The sequence below is a fragment of the Solanum stenotomum genome, chromosome 3 (genome assembly GCF_019186545.1).
Source record: "Solanum stenotomum isolate F172 chromosome 3, ASM1918654v1, whole genome shotgun sequence".
In the NCBI taxonomy this organism is placed as follows: Eukaryota; Viridiplantae; Streptophyta; class Magnoliopsida; order Solanales; family Solanaceae; genus Solanum; species Solanum stenotomum.
The window spans coordinates 19,285,012-19,305,057 of record NC_064284.1 but is presented as its reverse complement, the minus strand read 5'-3'; the positions used below and the strand labels follow the sequence as shown (position 1 = coordinate 19,305,057).

Genomic DNA, 20,046 nt, shown 5'->3' with positions numbered 1-20,046 from the left:
ACAAGTTGAGGGAAGCGAGACTGAGATGGTTTGGACATGTGAAGAGACGGAGCGCAGACGCCCCAGTGAGGAGGTGCGAGGTAATGGTGGTAGAGGGTACGCGGAGGGGTAGAGGTAGGCCCAAGAAGTATTGGGAGGAGGTGATTAGACAAGACTTGGCTATGCTTCACATTACCGAGGACATGACTCTAGATAGGAAGGAGTGGAGGTCGCGTATTAAGGTTGAAGGTTAGTAGGGTTAGCGTGTTGTCTTCCCTTGCAAGGGTACGGGTTGTTAGCGTTTGGAGTAGACATAGCCTTATGCTGTTTACTGCGTTTCACGCATCGCATTACTTTCTTGTTGTTATTGTCTCATTTGTTGATTATACGTTATCTTTTGTATTGGCTGGTATGTTTTATTTACATCTCTCCTGTCACTTAGATGTGTTGTTCTTGAGCTGAGGGTCTCCCGGAAACAGCCTTTCTACCTCCACGAGGTAGTGGCAAGGTCTGCGTACACTTTACCCTCCCCAGACCCCACCTAGTGGGATTTCACTGGGCATGTTGTTGTTGTAGACTTAATTATTTAAGCAGATAAAATAATCACCCACTATATATTCTTAGAGTTGTTAATTAAATCATAACATGACGATCCAATTGCATTTAGTAAACGGGTTCCACAATATTGTCGATCTCTACTTTAGAAACCTGGTTCCAAGGAGCACTAAACTAATCCAGCGAAGTTTGTAAATTTTCTATTCATTTATATTAAGGGTGTGCAAATAGCTAACATTTGACGTTATTTCCAAAACTAGCATTTCCTTTCATGAAAAGTTGTGACTTTTATGAAGAGTTGCGACTTTAATGAAGAGTTGTGACTTTAATGAAAAATTGTGACTTTGATGAAAGGTTGTGACATTTCCGAAGGGTTGCAACTTTTCCAAATAATTGTGACCTTTCTAATAAGGCACAACAAACATTTGTTCACACTACCCTTTGTTGTCTATAAATAGAGGGATTTCCTCTCATTTTAAAACAACGAAAATTTTGAACTTCTTATTCTTTAGCTTTTTCTTCTTCTTCTTCTACACAATTAAATATTCGTGCACTTTGTTCATATTGAGTTGCTCACTGACACCATTGCTTATGTTACATATCATGGTAGTTTTCTTACATTCATAAATTTATGCTTATGTTAATAAGAATAAATGATAACATGTTATAATTTTCATTTTTCTATACATTATTAATGTTCGTTACTACATAATCTTGTATGTAAAATAATATAGTGTTTTAGTTTTAATGATCGAGGTTTTAAGTATTAGTTTATAAATGTAACTTTTATGAAAAGTTTTGACTTTTATGAAGAGTTGCGACTTTTATGAAGAATTCTAACTTTTATTAAACGTCGTGACCTTTCCGAAGGGTTGTAACTTTTCTAAAGATTTGTGACCTTTCCGAAAAGGCACAATGAATTCAATACATTTGGTTCTTTAGTAAATAATACTTTTATTTCTGCCACTATTATTTGTAAGTTTTTTTTCGCTATAGGGGAGTCAAATTCAAATACATTAATTAAGCTTCTTATGAAGTGTGTTTTATTCCTCAAAATTTTCTTCCTCCTATTTCAAGAAGCTTAATCTTTTATTGTCAGTCATAGTGATTAATGTATCTATTGCAATTTCTTTTTGCCATTTTGGTGGTTTTTTTTAACTTTGTTAAAAATTTCAGTAAGGATGATTGAAAATTTATCTTCTCTTTTGTCCCTTTCTACAGGTTTCTTCATATACTTTTTGGGAAATTTGCTTGTGGGTTGTGCTATATTTGATAGCACACAACAACAAATATATGATACCTAATACCGAACCAATGATAAAGTTTGTTAAAAGAACCAAACAAACTGTTCTCTTGCTTGCCACAGTTAGTATATTATTTTGATTATTTTTTCTTAGGTAAAAACATTTTGTATGTTATTGCACTCTTCCTAGAATATTAGTATAGATACAATTAGCCCACTTCTTTTATTGCAAATTAACTAATTTGCATATTTCTTCGTCTATTCTTTTCGGGCATAATAAGAGATCAGGTTTTCTTGAAATTAACAAATGTCCAAAATACACTATAACAATAATATTTTTTATCGACAATAAATATACACATTAACGAATAGTGCTAGAGCCTTTACCGAAATTAATTAATTTTCAGTAGATTCAATGTTGCTAACTTTAGGGACATTTATAGAGAGTACCAATTGCCTCTGAAAATACATATTTAGCAACAATCAAGCTATTAATTACCGTTAAAGATCATTCTTGCTGTAGTGATAACTCTTTCTTTTGATAAAAAAATTGTTTTTTTTATAAAGAATTAATAACTCTTTCTTTTGGATTCTTTCAATTAAATTTGTGAACTATAAACTTCAGCCCGACATACTATCATTTTGAATGATATGTTAGGTAACATGCCTTTTTCTTCTTGATTGTTAGAAAAGTAAGGTCGTCTTTATTATTATTTGTGAGTTCAAGTGCTCACAAAATTTTGCTGTGAGATTTTAATATGTTATGTATCCAAATTTTGGTTTACATATCCAGTTGTGAACAGTTGCATTCAGATGTCACCTACTACTTGGTTGATAATTGAATTAATTCTTTGTAACTGCATACTAAACCTAAGCAATAGTAATGACAATTCAGCGACAATGAGGAAAAACATTTATGATACTAATAATTTTAGGGTCATTTTTAGCATATACATGATATGACATAATATAATAAAAAAGAGATTGATGGAGGTTCATAAGAAAGGAGTTGCAGGTCCTCCATTTGAATTTAGTTAATTATGTTCTTGTATGGACGTGATGTTTCACTTTACTTGGAAGTGTTGTTGTTCAAGACTTTTTTTATTTCCTCTTTAACGTGTGATGTTCATTACTTCTGACCAACTATTTCCATGGAGATTTTCTTAGAATTTTTTCTTATACTTAAAATCTCTCTATGACTCATAATTTTTTGTATAACAAAAAGCGAAATTAAAAAAATATAGCATTTTAAGATTTCGAAGAAATGTTTTGCCTTAAGATAAAATGTTCTTGAAAATATAGTATATGTATCGAAAATACGAATATTACCGAATGATCATATTATATAAGCTTAATAAAATATTTCAATCCCGTGCGAAATAATAGAGGAACATGTTTAAACGCGGTACCCGTAACAATTCTGAAACAACGGGAGAGAAGGTACTATGTGGGTTTTCAATAGATCAAAAGGGGCATCTGGGTTTTCCTATTCCTCCACTGCTGAAGAAGTCACCGATGAAATCGACGGCTCCGGTCTCACCGCCATTGTTACAGGTGTTTACTCCATTTCAGTTTCACTTTTGGTAGCATCCAATTAATATCTGTTTGTATGACTATTTCTTCTAGGTCTACGTTTACCTCTTTGTTTTAACAAAAATCAAAGCGTGTCCCTTTCACGGATTAATTATAAGTTAATCTATTCATTTCATGTTGAAAACTACTTGCATATAATTTTCGTCCTATATATCCTATGTCCATATGTATTCTAGTGGTCAATAAAGTGGCTTGAGAACCATGAGGTTTTAGTTCAAATCCCAGCCGAGTCAAATATTAGGTGATTAGTGTACAAAGTTACCTTATACCTGTTGCTGGTGGACTGACTGTACATCAAAACTATCAAAAAAATATACCCTTGGACATATTGCACTAGAGATGTGTCGCAACACCTATTGTACTTAAATTATATTGTATCATATCCTTAAATTCTTTGTTAGGTGATGAAGGAAAGTCCCATTTTGTGTAACGACTTATTTGGTGTGATCGAGTTATTACCTTATTTTGTCTTTACTTATTATTTAATAATTTTATTCTATCTTTTACGCCACCTTTTTATCGTAGTGCTACCCCATGCCCTACTTTTCTTGGTGATTTATTCTTCAAATTGTTGATGTGTGACATTATGTAATGACGGGAAACAATACAATCTATTCAAAAGTTGTATCGTTAAAGCAATATTGTACGATACAATACAATACGATACATTATGAAACAATACATAATTACCATCCCAATAGAGTATAAAACAATGAGCAATTGTAGGTTACAACTCAATAACCTAAGAGGCTACCTCGAACCACTTGACTGCTACGGTCACTCAATCATAGCAATACCTTTCAAGCTAAATCTAGCCCAAAAGTACAAGGATTTTTAAATCTTGTAATAATGTTCTTGAAGTGAATAATGTTACTACTCAAATCATCTGGTACGAAGAATAGACAAACTGTAGAGCTGAAATGAACTTCAATTCACAAGCTTTTGTTCTTCAGTTTGATCTATCTCACACTCAATATTTCCTTCTTACTTTAACTTTCTCATTTTTTTCAATCTAAGTGTGTGATTCTGCACGACAGCAGACTAATAATACATAGGACAAACATTAGAGGTAACGTTAGATGAACGAATCATGAAGAAGAATAAAAGCACAGTACTCCTAATATTATCCTACTTGCTTATTAGACTGAACTCCTCATTGGTGAGTGTTTTCTTTAGCAAGAATTTAGCAGCATTTGTTTTGCTTTTAATCATCAATCTATTTGTAGGAGCATCAAGTGGTATTGGTGCTGAAACTAGCCGTGTTCTAGCTCTGCGTGGAGTTCATGTTATCATGGCTGTCAGGAATATAACTGCTGGAAAGGATGTTAAAGAAGCAATAGTAAAGGAAATCCCAGCAGCTAAAGTTGATATAATGGAGTTAGATCTTAGCTCATTGGCATCAGTAAGGAAATTTGCAGCTGACTTTATATCATCAGATCGCTCATTGACCATGGTAATGTAAGTGACGAATAAGAGTGGTAATCACCTAGTACTGAAAGACGACATTGCACTTTTGCTCCCTATATAGTTTTGGAAGAATCTTCATATATCTATTAATGTTACTTGTCTTCTGTTAGTAATAACGCAGGGGTGGTGGGAATTCCCTTTATGCTTTCCAAAGATAACATAGAGCTGCAATTTGCCACAAATCATCTAGGTATGGTTGTTCGTTAGGTGTATGTTTCTGTGCACAGCATTTGTCATGCGGTGCCTTCCTGAGATGTCATGGAAGGGCAACGTGAGGTAAAGTAATCGATTTCCATATGTTTATTTTCTTCCAACTGCTTTCCCCCCTTCCGTTCAATAGATTAGACTGTGTGTACTGTACAGGGAATCCAATATCAAGATCATAGGAATTAGGATGAAGAAAAACATAAAATGCACATATATAATAGTAGATCATATGAGACCTGAATTAACTTGTATATGTAACATCAAAACAAGGGAAACTCTAAAATTACTCTGGTAAGAGGCAGTTCATATCTGCTTTGTCTGTACTATAGTTGGTAGTACGTCGTAGGAGATGATAGTTGCCTGTTGATGCTTCAAATTTGTAAACTTTCAAGAGGGACATTCAATTTATTGTTCCTGTTAATTTATCTTGCCCAAAATTTTTCTCTTTTCTAATTCCCTGTGTTTGCAGGTCATTTTCTTTTGACAAATTTGTTGCTGGACAAGATGAAGGAGACAACATGTAAAACAAAGAGAGAGGGGAGGATTGTCAATGTTTCTTCAGTAGCTTATTGTATGTTCACATATCGTGAGGGAATTCGCTTTGGCAAAATTAATGATCCCAAAAGGTAGTCAAATTAAGTTTTTTATGGTGACTTTCCAAAAGTTATCTTGATTGTAATTAATAGGAGAGGTGTTCGCTCCAATTACGTCATTTGATTAATCAAATATCTTATTTGGTGTCCTTCTATCTCAATAGTTGCTCATTACTATTATTGAATTAATCAAGATGACAAGCTTTTCATGCTCAAAATGCTGTTCTTTTCACTTCAAGCTGCATAACCATGATCAGATTTACATGATAAAATTAGTCTTCCCCCGTGGAAAATTGTTTTTTCATTGTCTATGTTGTTTGTTATTTTGTTTGCAGCTACTGTAGTTTTTGGGCATATGGACAGTCAAAGCTGGCCAACATACTGCACACTTGTGAGCTCACAAGACGCTTAAAGGTGCTTTTCCGAAAATAAATCATTGCATGTGTTTTTGTGTTCTAATAATTTTGTTTTGGCGGTTCTTGTGTAGTCATGACATGTCTCCATTCGTCGCGACCAAACACATATTTCTTGGAGTTGATATTTGGTATTCCATTTTGCACATTGAGAAATCGTGCTTTAATTTTCAGTCTCAGACTTCTGTAGCCACAGCCACAGCTTTGGCTTAGGGGTTCGATGCCATTCAATTAAACTCTAAAAATCTGAGTGCTCTTTATTTTGAATAGGAAGAAGGAGTGGAAATAACAGCAAATTCACTTCATCCTGGAACAATCACAACCAATATGTTTCGTCATTTGGGCTTTTTTGATGGTAATAATAAGATTTTCTTTTCTTCCTTTCTCTCTAGTGTCTAATTAATATAATGCCATTCTTAGCGAGTTATTATCTTCTTTATGTCTGAAATAAACCCTTTTATGCTCTCACTAATAGTACAACAACAACATAGTGTAGTCTCACAGTGGGATGAGGGGAGGCTAGAGTGTACACAAACTTTATCTCGAGAGGCTTTGAGGTAGAGAGGTTGTTTTCTATAGAACTCTGACTGACAAAAACAGTCTAGAAAAAGACATAATGGAAGTACAAGAGACAATAGATAGTAACAAAAACAACATATAATTATAGAATAATACTACAAATGAACTACACGAAATAATAGATAGCAACACTTAATTGCATATTTAGCAAATGGCAGATGTGCCTTAAGTCTGTGTTAACAAGTCATTCTAGCTCTTTTTTTCTTTTTTACTTCGAGGTGTAGTTGAGATGGAGGGGAATTACTTATTTGTTTAGAACTTTACTACTACAAACTTTTGGCGATTAGAATTGAGCCATCACTCTGGTCTAATGCTTACTTGTTATTGAGGCACCAGGTTGCCCCCTTACCGATTTTCTATAGCCTTGTGAGATACACATCTCTGTGACATTTGACATATCAGACAGTCGAACCCATAGTTGAATATTTCACATGTAATGTTTGTTTCATGCATGTGCCGCCTGCAGAGAAGCAAACGTGAAGTATTCCTGTATGTTTATTTTATCGAACTTATACTCCCGTTTCTATATGATACAGGTCTTGTAAGCAAGTTTGGAAGGTTTATTTTTAAAAACGTTCAACAGGTACGTTCCATATTTTTTTGGAGGCTAGGTACGTTCCATATTGAAGCATTTATATTTGCAGTGTATGCAAATTTGTAGAATTTTTGACATCTTCCAGAGCAAGTTTATAGATTTGTTTGTCCATTCCCATCTTCTCTATATAGGGAGCATCAACCACTTGCTATGTTGCATTGCATCCACAATTGAAGGGGATAAGTGGTGAATATTTTTGTGACAACAATTTGGCGACAACAACAGCTACTGCTAGAGATATGGATTTAGCTAAAAGGCTCTGGGATTTTAGTATGGATTTTGTCAAGTAACATATAACATTTTGTACCAGTAATAGAGAAAAAATAACTTTGTATTTAATCGTTTGTGATGCTTATTTTTGTATCATATCTTCCGCAAGGGGTGTCAAATGGGCGAGTTGGGTTGAAATTGGAGATATTAAAATGGGTTGAAATAGATTTTGGGTTGGGTCTTTACCCGCCCAAGTTTACTTTGGGCTCAAATGTGTTGGGTCTTGATCCGCTCAATTTGACCCGATTAATCTCAAAAATTTTAACATAGTGATATTTAACTTTTATAATTAGAATTCGAATTTCAGTTCAAGATTATTTTAAAAAAAAAGTAACAAATGGATAAATAAATCCTAAAAGATGTTAAATAGATAATAATTCATACCTTTAATATAGGAACATATCTTAGTAAAAAATTAAAGGAAAAATTACTTGAGTGGATCCTTTTTAAAAAATAATTACTTATTTTAAATATACTCTTTAATTATTACCATTTATAGCAATATATAACAATAGTATATGTTTTATTAGATTTGTCTTTCTCTTTTGCCTCTTTCTCCTTTTTCTCTCTCGCCTTTTTAATTTTTATCTCTTTCTCTTGCTCTTTCTCCCCTTTTTTCTTCATATTGTTCTTTTTCCCTTGTTTTCTTTCTGCTGCTGTTTTTTCTGTTTGCTTTCTTTCTATTGTTTTTTCTTTCTTTTTTCTTTTTGTTGCACTTTCTCCCTCTCCCTCTTGCTTTTTTCCCCTTTCTCTCTCTCTATTTTCTTTCATATAGTCAATGATTCGTAGACTAAATAAATTTTTATTAATAATTAATTAATTAGACAAGTAATCTAATCGTAACAAATGAAGAGACATAATAAATTACAAAATGAATTAAACTTGAATTAAAAATGTGTTCCACACATATTAAAGTTGAATTAGAAGAGAATTAGTATGAATGCAAAATGTAGCAAACGAAAGAGCATTCTATGATCTGTAAACGGAATGAATTTGTATAACAATGAATTTCACAAGTAATTAAACGTAAAAAATCAACTAAATTGATTAAAATTGTATTACACTAATATTAAACAAGTAAATAAATTAAACTTCCTTTAAAATTGTATTACACAATATTAAAGTTGAATTAGAAGAAATAATTAAGAATGAATGAAAAACGTAACTAACGAAAGACAAGACAACGATCTATAAACTGAATTAAACTTATATTATTCATGAATAAAACATGTATTATATGTGCCTTATAAATTATTTTTGGTTTGTATCACTAAGAACGTGAGTGATGCATTATAAGTGTGTTACCTAAATTACTTTAGTTCATATCATTAAAAATGGAGTGAAGTTTGCAATATGTATTATAAATGTAGGATGCATTATTCATGATTTTAATACAATTTTAATACAATTATGAAACATATCTAATACAAACGTGATATAGTTTCGTAAACTTCATCCTTTTTGAGATTCAATCTAATATTTCTCCTAAAATAAATTCTAAACTTAACCAAATCCTCTTTAAATTGAGATATTAAACTCCAAATGATATTTTCAATTATTTGTAGGAACAACCTATCCAAACTAAAGAGCAAACAGGTAATCTAATCGTAACAAATGAAGAAACCTAATAAACTGCCAAATGAATTAAACTTGAATTAAAAATGTATTACACACATATTAAAGTTGAATTAGAAGTGAATTAAATACGCATGCAAAATGTAGCAAACGAAAGAGCATTCTGTGATTTGTAAACTGAATAAACCTTGTATCAAAAATGAATTAAACAAGTAATTTAATCATAACAAATCAACCAATAAACTGTAAAATGAATTAACTTGTATTAAAAGTGTATTACACAAATATTAAAGTTGAATTAGAAGAGAGAATTAAGCATGGATAAACAATGTAACTAATGAAACACCAGACAATGACCTATAGAGTGAATTAAACTTATATCAATAATGAATTAAACAAGTAATCTAATAGCAACAAATAATAAACTACAAAATGAATTAAATTTGCATTAAAAGTGTATTACACAATATTAAAGTTGAATTAGAAGAGAAAATTAAGAATAAATAAAAAAACATAACTAACGAAAGACAAGATAATAATCTATAAACTGAATTAAACTTGTATTATTCATAAGTAAAACATGTATTATATGTGTCTTATAAATTATTTTGGTTTGTATCACTAAGAACATGAGTGATGTTTGCAATATGTATTAAAAATGTAGTGTACATGTATTAATCATTTGGTTGGTATCACTAAGAAGAGAGTAAAGTTTGCAATATGTATTAGAAATGTATTGTTCATGAATAAACCTTATATTATACGTGTCTTATAAATTATTTGATTTGTATCACTAAGAAAATGAGTGATGGTTGCAATATGTATTATAAATGGATTGCTCATGAATAAAACTTATATTAGACGTGTCTTATAAATTATTTTAATTTATCACTAAGAAAATGAGTGACGGTTGCAATATGTATTAAAATGTAATGTGGATGTCTTAAAAAGATATTATTAGTGTATTACCTAAATTATTCTTGTTGGTATCACTAACAAAGGAGTGAAGCATGCAATATGTATTATAAATGTACTATTCATGAATAAAACATGTATTATATATATCTTATAAATTATTTTGATTTGTACCACTAAGAAAAAGACGACGTTTGCAATATGTATTACAAATGTATTGTTCCTATATTATAAATGTATTAAGAGTGTGTTGCTTAAATTATTTTGGTTGATATCACTAAAAAGAGTGAAGTTTGTAATATGTATTATAAATGTATTGTTCATGATTTTAATTCAATTTTAATACAATTATGAAACATATCTAATACAACTTTAATACAATTGCGATACAGTTTCATAAACTTCACTTTTTTCGAGTTTCAATCTAATATTTCTCCTAAAATCAATTATAAACTTAACCAAACCCTCTTGAAATTGAGATATAAATTCCATACGACATTTTCAATAATTTGTAGGAACATCCTATCCAAACTAATCACAAATTCGTAAAATTCAAATAATTAATTTAAAATTTGAATCTTTATAACGACCATCAATGGTGAACTCTTGTTGTTGTAGTTTTAGAGATTTGAAATTTCTGCTTGAAAACATGATTTTGTACAAATTTTCATCTTTCCATTTCTTTTTTCGTTGTATTTTTTGGGTAAAAATAATGAAATATGAAAAATTGATTTGTTATTTAAATGAAAATTTGAAAGAAGAAGAAGAAATTTAAAAAAAAAAGAAGAGAAAAGAAGAGTCGAAAGATAATAATTATAGAGAAAGAAAGATGAAGAAGAAGAATTAAAAAATAAAGAGGAAGAGGAAAAAGGGCCGAGAAAGAGGCAAGCGATGGTACATTTTTCTTAATTTCAAAAAATTGTTATATTTAGTTAGAAAAATTATATTGACATAAATGGTAAATATTTTTTTAATATAGCATATTTATGTGATTTACCCAAAATTTTAAAGCGAGTTGAAATTGGAGATTGAATTGGGCTCAATTGAGGATTCTCTTAAAATGGGTTAGGCTTGAATGGTTTTAGATTGAACTCAATTCAAATTATCTTGAGCCCAACCCTTAAAATTCTGGACGGATTGTGCGGGTTATCTATGTTTGGGTTCATTTTTGACACCCCTATCTTAGCTTTTTGGAAAATGTCAAATGTCTCTGGGAAGGAACTGAGAGTGTTCACCAAATGAAAAGCTTTTCCCAGTAGTGAGGCAGATTCAAGATTTGGGTGTGTTTGGTAGGGAGGAAATCATTTTTCAGTTTTCAATTTTCTCATGTTCGGTTGGCTTAAAATGTTTGGAAAATGTTTTCCAAATCAATTCATTTTCCTCGAATTTGAGGAAAATGATTTCCCTTCCAAAATTAAGGAAAACATTTTTTAAAACTCTACTTCATCCTTTAATTTTTTTCATTACCCTCCACATACCCCATATCCGACCCTCCCCATTCAAAAACAAATAATAATTTTTTTAAATTTCAAATATATTTTTATCTGTACCCCCAAACAAGGCCCCCCCCCCCCCTCCCCTCCCGAAAAAAAAAATTTGGGTCAAGTCCTGGGTCAGGTCTCAGGGTCGGATTTTGGAATGGTCATCGAGGTTTTGTCCTAGTTTGGTGTTGGGGTCAGGTCCCAGATCAATTATCGGAGTTGATTTTCGGATCATAAATTATTTTCCTAGAGAATTTTTAGTCTCGAGCCAAAATAAAAGAAATTTTCTGAAAAATATTTTTCATTCACCAATCGAACATTAAAAAATATTTTTCAGAAAATATTTTCTACTCACCTACCAAACATGAAAAAATAAGTTATAAATCCACTTGTTTTCCAAGAAAACATTTTCTAAGCAAATATTTTTCATGAAAAACATTTACCTTTCTACCAAACAGACCCTTGAAGTTAGGGGTGTACAAAACCGAACCGAAAATCGAACCAAACCACAAACTGAGTCAAACCGAGAAAAAAACCCAACTAGTGATTTGGTTAGACTTGGTTTGGTATTGAAAAAAAACCCGACTATATTTAGGTTGGTTTGATTTTAACTAAATAAAACCAACCCGAGACCAAACCAACCCGACATTATATATGTAATTTTAAAATTTTATTTTATACATAAAAATATTTACTTTGATATAATTTTAAAATATTTCTTATACTATTTCATAGTTTTTATCTTTTAATATATTATTTCAAGTTTAAAACTTAGAATTCGGAATGGTCCAATAAATATTATAGTTCATAGATGTTGATAATTATAATAAAACTTAAATCAAAATCAAATTAATACTAATGCAAAAAAAAAATCAATTCAACACTAAGAATGACAATAATATTGAATAATTGTTCTTTAGTTTTACATTGGTTTAGACAATTAAAATACATAATCTAATTTTAATTTTCCTTAAATATTTAGCAATGTAACTAATACTTATTAAACTTATTTTAGCATGATTTAGTACTTTTAAATTATGACCGTTTTCATTATGACTTTGCAATATTTATTTTATATGATGATTTCATTATTATTTTTTATTAAATATTTTTGTGTTATCAGTATTCATTTGTGTTATTTTTTTAAGAAACACCTTAGATAATTGTATTTTGGTTGGACTAAAGAAATATTTGAAGCACAAGTTAATTATATGTTTGTATGCAAACTTTACCGAAAAAATTTAAAAATTTGAAAAAATTCGAGGTTTATTACTTTGGTTTGATTTATAAATTTAAAAATTCGACACAATGATTTGGTTTGGTATTTGAAAAAACCCGAACCAACCCAAGGTTGAAAATATCCGAATTTTATTAGTTTAATTTGGTTTATTAATTTAAATGTTTTACACAAATAATTTGATTTGATATTTGAAAAACTCGAACCAACCTGATCATGTACGAAGTTTAGCGCTGCCTGAAAAAAAACATTTTGATGTTTTAAGTTAGAATTGCTATTCCTTTGTAAAAAGTGAAATTGATAATGGCTTTTCATATTTTTTCTCTACACGAATAAAAAAATTTTTTTAGAAAATATTTATCTAAGGACATTTTCTCCCAAGTCATTTTCCTTATTTGGTTGGACGGACATAAAGAGAAATGGAGTGCTAGCATGCCAATCATAACAAGTAAACGACAATGATATTCACATGTTATATATACAAGTAATAAACAAAGTGACAGAAATGAAAACATATATCGTCGATAATTACAAAAGTAAACCATAAAAATATTCACATTTTAGGTATAAAATAATCAGTGGAGTTACTAATATGGGTTAGACCTGTTGGACGGATTTGACTTAACCCGTGATTTAATAGTATTTGATTAAGATTTTTAGAACCATATTTAAGAGGGTTTTTTAGCCTGACCCAAATTAGCCCGCTATTTTGTGGGACTTGAGCAATATAGGTTGGATCGTCTCGCGGTGTAAATAAAAATATATTTAAAAAATAAAAATAAAATAGAGTATTAAAAATAACGCAAGTCCAAACTCAAATTCTATTTGAAGTTTTAAATATTAAAATTTAGAATCACCAAATGTGATGTACTTAGTATTCATATTACCACTGTATCATCAGAATCATCATTCAGTAATGGTGGACATGTTTTCACCAAGTATAGAAGTTGCATCATTTATGAAAATACCACCACATTTTTTGCTACTCGAAATTGGTTGCAATAATATTTTTTTGTGTACATTTTAATATTATAGGTAGTTCGTAAATTTAGTTATTTTTTAATGTTTAACTAATTGATATTGCATATAAATTATAGATGAAAATGAAAATGTCTTGTCGATATTTATGTTAATATTTTAAAGTTATAATTTAATTTAAAAAATAATAAAAAATATACTTTTAAAAAAAGTGGGTTGACCCGGCACGACCTGCAGCCCAAATAATGGTGGGTTGGATCGGCTATTTTTGGCGCACAAAAAAAATGGGTCATCTTGGTCTGACCCATCAAATTCCAAAGTATGTATGGTTAGTCTGGATGGGGTGGACCAACCCGTATTGACAACTCTAGTAATGAGTATTCAATCAAAAAATGTTGCTCATCTCTTAATTAAAGGTTTTGAATTTGAGTTTTAAGTATGAAAAAATCCTTAGTAAGAAATGTTTTCCTCAAATGGGATCTACATGATGCAAATTCAGATTAGTTGAACTCCAATACAGATAACGAATACAAACTACAAAATAGTTTCGCCAATGTAAAACATTTCACCATCAGAGTGGAAGTTCCTATATACTTGCACTTGCAACGTGTTTCATGTTGAAGTCAATATAGAATTATAGTCCTTTCTCTTAATTGATTGATATTGTTTTGTGCAAGATAATTTTTTTCTCTCACAAAAAAAGAGGCTCAAAATTGTAAGATTTGAATAAACTTTTTGATTTATATTTTAGTTGTATGAGACACGTAATAAAGTAATTTGAAAAACTTATGCCTAAAGGCATCCAACAATTTAATAACACCAACAATAATAACGGATAAATTGAATCAATAATTATCCAATTTTGAATTTATCACGCAAAATTCACTTTTATATATTCTTCTTGACATTAAGCTCATTCAATTTAAAAATTTATCACTCAAATATCACCTTTTAATTTTCTTTTTCCTCATAAAAGTGATCTAAACTTTATAAATTTATCACACGAAATTACTTTTTCATTTTTTTCACAGAAAAATCATTTAACTTATATTTGATCAAGTTAACTAAAAAGTGAATTTTGCCTAGTCAAAAATCTGACATGGTATTCCAAGTAAGAGGTTCTCTGGCTTTTTAGTATGAATTTGATCAAGTAACATATACAACCCATCGTAATTTCTGAACACACAAATTTCAAAATTACAAACTAATTATCATATTAAGTACATAACCAAAAAAGTATTACAGACATAATACTTTAAATCATATAAAATTTAATACGCCAATAACTTAATGACAATAGTAATTAATAACTAAAAAGACAATCGACTTTGTTAGGAGTTTTCAATGTGAAATTTTTCAACGTGAATATAAATTTAATTGAACTCCACATATATCGTAAATCGGACACGAAATGAAAAGAAAAAACTAAGAAAACAGTGGAGCATACATTTGGGGATAAACAAATTGGCGCTTAGCGAAAGATACTCACCCCAAAATACAGTGCATTAATTTATGCAGTGCTCCTTCCGTAAACAGAGCTGCCTAATACACCATTTTTTTTCTTTAGGTAAATAAACCACAATATACTAATACCATCAAAATCCGTGCAAGCAGAGTTTTTGTCTGTTGCACCATTTTCTCACTTGCACATTTTTCATTGCTAGTGAATAGAGTGATACAGAAACAATCAGAAGCAGCAAATTGAACCTTAAACTATGTGGCTTTTCAAGAAAAACGGACCATCTGGGTTTTCGTATTCCTCCACTGCTGAAGAAGTCACCCATGGAATCGACGGCTCCGGTCTCACCGCCATTGTTACAGGTGCTTACTACATTTCACTTTTCACTTTTTGGTGGCGTAGGTGTTTTTACCGATTAAAGTATAAATCAATCAATTTCACTTTGAAAATCTGTTATCTATGTGCTGATTTTGGATTCTCAAACACCACGCCTGGTCCTAGCTCGTTTAAATTGTTAAATGTTTGATAGAAAAAATGTTTACAAACTTAAATCATCAAAAATGTTCAATGCGTACTGAAAGGACCATTTTTGTCATTTTCTCTCCATTGTGCTCATTGCTCTGTTTTTTTTTTCAAATCTACTTTTTCCATGTGGTTTTAGGTCTCTTTCATGTTGCCACCAATGGATTAGTGCATTTGGAGGTCTATGCATGCAATAATCAAACCATCTCAAATGACTTACTCCTTCCTTCCCAAATTAGATTCGACTTGGCAAGAAGTTTAAGATTTTTTTTTTTTTTAATCTCGTGGTTTAGCGTACGTCATAGATATTTGTTGTGTCAACTATAAATTATTTAATTAAAATGAACATTTGAAAATTAAGTTGTTACTAAATATAGAAATGTATCATTTTTTGGGACCGATTAAAAAGAAAAGTGAGTCATATAAATTGGGATTGGGACAGGGGAGTAATATTCTTCTTGTACATTTTGTTGAATGTCATCATTTATTATTCTTTCTAATTTTTGTATAACCACAATCAATGTGAGATGTCACGTTTAGATGAAATCTTCTAAGTTCTTACAAAAAAAATTTACATGAAAAGATAAAAAAAGCTCGTTTGCCTCTCCAAATGTTATAAACATGCATGGATCCATTTGCAGGAGCATCTAGTGGTATTGGTGCTGAAACTAGCCGTGTTCTCGCTCTGCGCGGAGTTCATGTTATCATTGCTGTCAGGAATATGACTGCTGGAAAAGATGTTAAAGAAGCAATATTAAAGGAAATCCCTGCTGCCAAAGTTGATGTAATGGAGTTGGATCTTAGTTCATTTGATTCAGTAAAGAAATTTGCAGCTGATTTTATATCATCAGGTCACTCATTGAACATTCTAATGTAAGTGAAGAATAAGAGTAGTAATCAGATACCGGAAGAGTTTACACTTTTTCTCCCTAGTTTGTCATTTTGCAAGAATCTCTATCTCCATAAACATCTACTAACATTATCTTGTCATTCTTAAGTAATAATGCAGGCGTGATGGCAATTCCCTTTATGCTCTCCAAAGACAATATAGAGCTGCAATTTGCCACAAATCATCTAGGTATGGCTGTTGATTACATCTATTATGTGTTGAAGACAAGCATAATCGGGTCATGCTATGGAGAAGACAGAGAAAGTTGAAGTCTAGAAATAGAACAAAACCTTAGATAGTTGCATCTTTTCTTTTCACCAATAGTTCTTTAAGAAAAATGATAGCATAAGGTTTATCAGATTTAACTGTACTATCTCCCTTCCTGACAATGGTGGAGCCAGTGCGTTCAAAATATGAAAAAGTAAACACATGAAGAAGCTAAAGGGATACATAAAAAATAATTTTAACTATGTATATATAGTGTCGAAACATTGCTGAGTCCCTGCTTCCTGATAATACCAAAATGAAGATTCAGTTCTCCCTTAAAGGAGATCCATGATTGAGTTGTCAATACTTTTTCATCTTAGACTTCATTTGTTAATGTGGACGGAGAAAGCCATTTGAGACCCGAATTAAAGTAGATGTGCAACAATGATACTAGGGAGACAAAGCATGATTTTAAATTACTACTGCTTAGGCTTTCTATGTTGAAGCCAGTTTTCATGTAGACGTAGAAAGCCTTGCCCATACTTTGTCATCCCCTCTTCAGTCACACACTACATATGTAACAGATGTTACAAGGTTTGGATTTAATTTACTACAATAATAGATGAAAGATGGGCGATGATTCTATAATTGCACTTTCAAGAGGGAAATGCATACCCACTCAATCATCTTAGCCATAATTATTCTTTTTTCTTGTGTTTGAAGGTCACTTCCTTTTGACAAATTTGTTGTTGGAGAAGATGAAGGAGACAGCATGTGAAACAAAGAGAGAGGGAAGGATAGTCAATGTTGCATCAGACGCTCATTATCTTACATATCCTGAGGGAATTCGGTTTGACAAAATTAATGACCAGGAAAGGTAATATAATTATGTTTCAGTGTTAGTTCAATCATGACTATAAGAATGTGAAGTTAAAATGTCAAAATATCTACAAGTGCCGTTTTATATTTATTACCCGCAAGATGCTTAGTAACTAACTAACCATCTCTACTTATCACTCTTAATCAGTGGTTATCCTCATGACAAGCATAGTAAACTAACAGCCTACTTATCCATTCTCAATTAAGGGAAACCTTCGTTTGCCCAGAATCATTGCTTCAGTCGCTTGATGACTTTTGTAAGCATATGGGAGAGTTCTGTCTTACAGCTCCAGAAGTTGTATGCTTGTGTGATATATTGAAAGAAAGATGTTTTCTGATTTGACTTACTGGAGGTTATACTATCTGTATTGGAGCCTTACTATGAACTATGTTGGTTATCCTTAATTTCGTGATCACACCCTTTAGCTGATCATTGATCTTATTTGCTTTTCGTCAAATTAGTTCTGTTAATACTCTAGAACAACAAATTAAAGATGACAAGCTTTTCATGCTCACAGTTGGTGATTCATTTCTATCATTTGGAACTATTGGCCTGTTCTCTACTTTTGCATAGAGAACAATCCCTCTATGGATGATCTGGAGCATTTGACTTGAGAGAACCCAAAGATGCTATTTACAAATATAAGTGCTTACAGAATCTACCTTTTTTGGTGCTAGGAAGTGATAATTGATGATGTATCACATATTTTTTATTTCTACGAATCTCTAAGCTAATTGCTAAAATGCTGTAATGGAACTATTGTAATTTTGCTGTGTACTATTGCTGTACCTTCTTGGTACTAGCTACTATAAAGAATTTTTTTAAGAAAAACACACATTTGGTCATTGTAAATTCATTTCCACTTTTTTGTTGTTTGTAACCTGTTTGCAGCTACCGCAAGTTCTCGGCATATGGCCAATCAAAGATGGCTAACATACTGTCAACATATGAGCTCGCGAAGCACTTAAAGGTGATTTCTCAGAAATATATCTTACATGCTGCTTTCTCGTCTTATTTTCATATTGGGTTTATGTGTAAGTCACGGTATTGCTCCATTCCAAGAGACAAACACATTTGTTGCTTGGAGTGGGCATTTGGGTATTTCCTTTTTTCACTTCAAGAAATGCTTGGTTTGCAGTTCCTGGCCTCCGTATTCAATCATATCTAGAGCTGAGGGTCCATGTTATGCAACTAAACTCTTAAAAATTTTAGTTGATCTTTACTTTGAACAGGAAGACGGTGTGGAAATAACTGCAAACTCACTTAATCCTGGAGCAATCTCAAGCAATCTTTTCCGTCATATGACTATCGTTAATGGTAATAATATTCCCTCTTTCTGCTTTCTTTTCCTTTCTCCTTTTTATTTAATACCTGGCTTCAAATTGGTATAATGGAATGTGTAGTGCGTTATGCCTTCTTTAGATATCTTGAATCGAGCATCTAGCGAAACTGATACTAAATCATGGCATGGCAGGCAAATGGCATTTGCCTTTTGTTTTGTCTTTCAGTATCTTTCTCACTTCTCAACTCTGTTTTGGTTGAATTTCTAAATTTTTTTCTACTGGGGGGTGGAGTAGAACTTTGTCATAACGACTTTCGAGGAGGAGGGTGGGTAGCATTGAACCTTCACACCAAATAATTGGAATAGTGGATCCCCTTGTGGACTTTGCATGACCTTGTGACTTGTGAGACTCATTTATCTCTATGACATTTGACATTTCTTTTAAAGTCTCTTCATATAGTTCTAACTTCTAAGCCTACAGATCATAATAGAATTGTTTACTTTTACTGTTTTGGCCTAACGAGAAGCTTTTCATAACGTCTGTTTTCTGCTTATAGTTGGTTGAAAATTAATGCTACGTTTTCTGTATGGCCCAGGCTTAGTAAGTACGATTGGAAAACTCCTGCTTAAAAATGTTCAACAGGTATGTTCTATTTGCAGTATGCAAGTTTCACCATTTTCCGCAGATTGTTTTGGAAGTGTTAACAGGGTATGGCAAATGATCAGTTTTTAACTTCCATTTATTCCTCTTCTCTAGGGAGCCTCAACCACCTGTTATATAGCGTTGAATCCACAAGTGAAGGGGGTGAGTGGCGAATATTTTCAGGACAACAATTTGGCCACCCCATCGAAGAAGGCTAGGGACATGGATTTGGCTAAGAAACTCTGGGATTTTAGTATGGATTTGGTCAAGTAACAAACAACATGCATGTATCAGTAAAATAAAAAAACTTTCTATTTGGTCGTATATCTCACAAAACAGCAGATTTAGTAATATGGATTTGGTGATGTATTTTAATCAATCTTCAGCTCTCTGCAAATGTTGAATTTTTCTGGTAACTGACAAGTTTAAGATTACACACATTTTAGATTTAAAATCGCAAAATTCAAAAATCTCCATTTATTTC

At 31.6% G+C, this 20,046-nt stretch overlaps 3 protein-coding genes across 5 annotated transcripts in view; 2 read left to right on the top strand and 1 right to left on the bottom strand.

Moving 5' to 3' along the window:
• The window catches only part of LOC125858183 (short-chain dehydrogenase TIC 32, chloroplastic-like), a 10,629-nt gene extending 3,025 nt beyond the window's left edge, over positions 1-7,604 (top strand). The window contains exons 2-9 of the mRNA XM_049537883.1: positions 3,213-3,331; positions 4,597-4,828; positions 4,948-5,027; positions 5,514-5,670; positions 5,973-6,051; positions 6,321-6,405; positions 7,166-7,212; positions 7,356-7,604. Of these exons, the coding sequence (XP_049393840.1) occupies positions 3,223-3,331; positions 4,597-4,828; positions 4,948-5,027; positions 5,514-5,670; positions 5,973-6,051; positions 6,321-6,405; positions 7,166-7,212; positions 7,356-7,514 (948 nt within the window). The 5' untranslated portion in view covers positions 3,213-3,222 and the 3' untranslated portion in view covers positions 7,515-7,604. The remainder of the gene's footprint in view (positions 1-3,212; positions 3,332-4,596; positions 4,829-4,947; positions 5,028-5,513; positions 5,671-5,972; positions 6,052-6,320; positions 6,406-7,165; positions 7,213-7,355) is intronic.
• LOC125858184 (short-chain dehydrogenase TIC 32, chloroplastic-like) overlaps positions 1-20,032 on the top strand; it is a 22,959-nt gene extending 2,927 nt beyond the window's left edge. The window contains exons 1-8 of one of the 2 annotated variants that reach the window (XM_049537884.1): positions 15,117-15,501; positions 16,303-16,534; positions 16,660-16,739; positions 17,481-17,634; positions 18,529-18,607; positions 18,870-18,954; positions 19,516-19,562; positions 19,677-20,032. In XM_049537884.1, the coding sequence (XP_049393841.1) occupies positions 15,396-15,501; positions 16,303-16,534; positions 16,660-16,739; positions 17,481-17,634; positions 18,529-18,607; positions 18,870-18,954; positions 19,516-19,562; positions 19,677-19,835 (942 nt within the window). In that variant the 5' untranslated portion in view covers positions 15,117-15,395 and the 3' untranslated portion in view covers positions 19,836-20,032. Of the gene's footprint in view, positions 1-15,116; positions 15,502-16,302; positions 16,535-16,659; positions 16,740-17,480; positions 17,635-18,528; positions 18,608-18,869; positions 18,955-19,515; positions 19,563-19,676 lie in introns of those variants that run through there. The other variant, XM_049537885.1, reaches the window with a different exon arrangement.
• LOC125858189 (60S ribosomal protein L36-2-like) overlaps positions 1-20,046 on the bottom strand; it is a 163,807-nt gene that overhangs the window by 90,126 nt on the left and 53,635 nt on the right. The window lies entirely within an intron of this gene.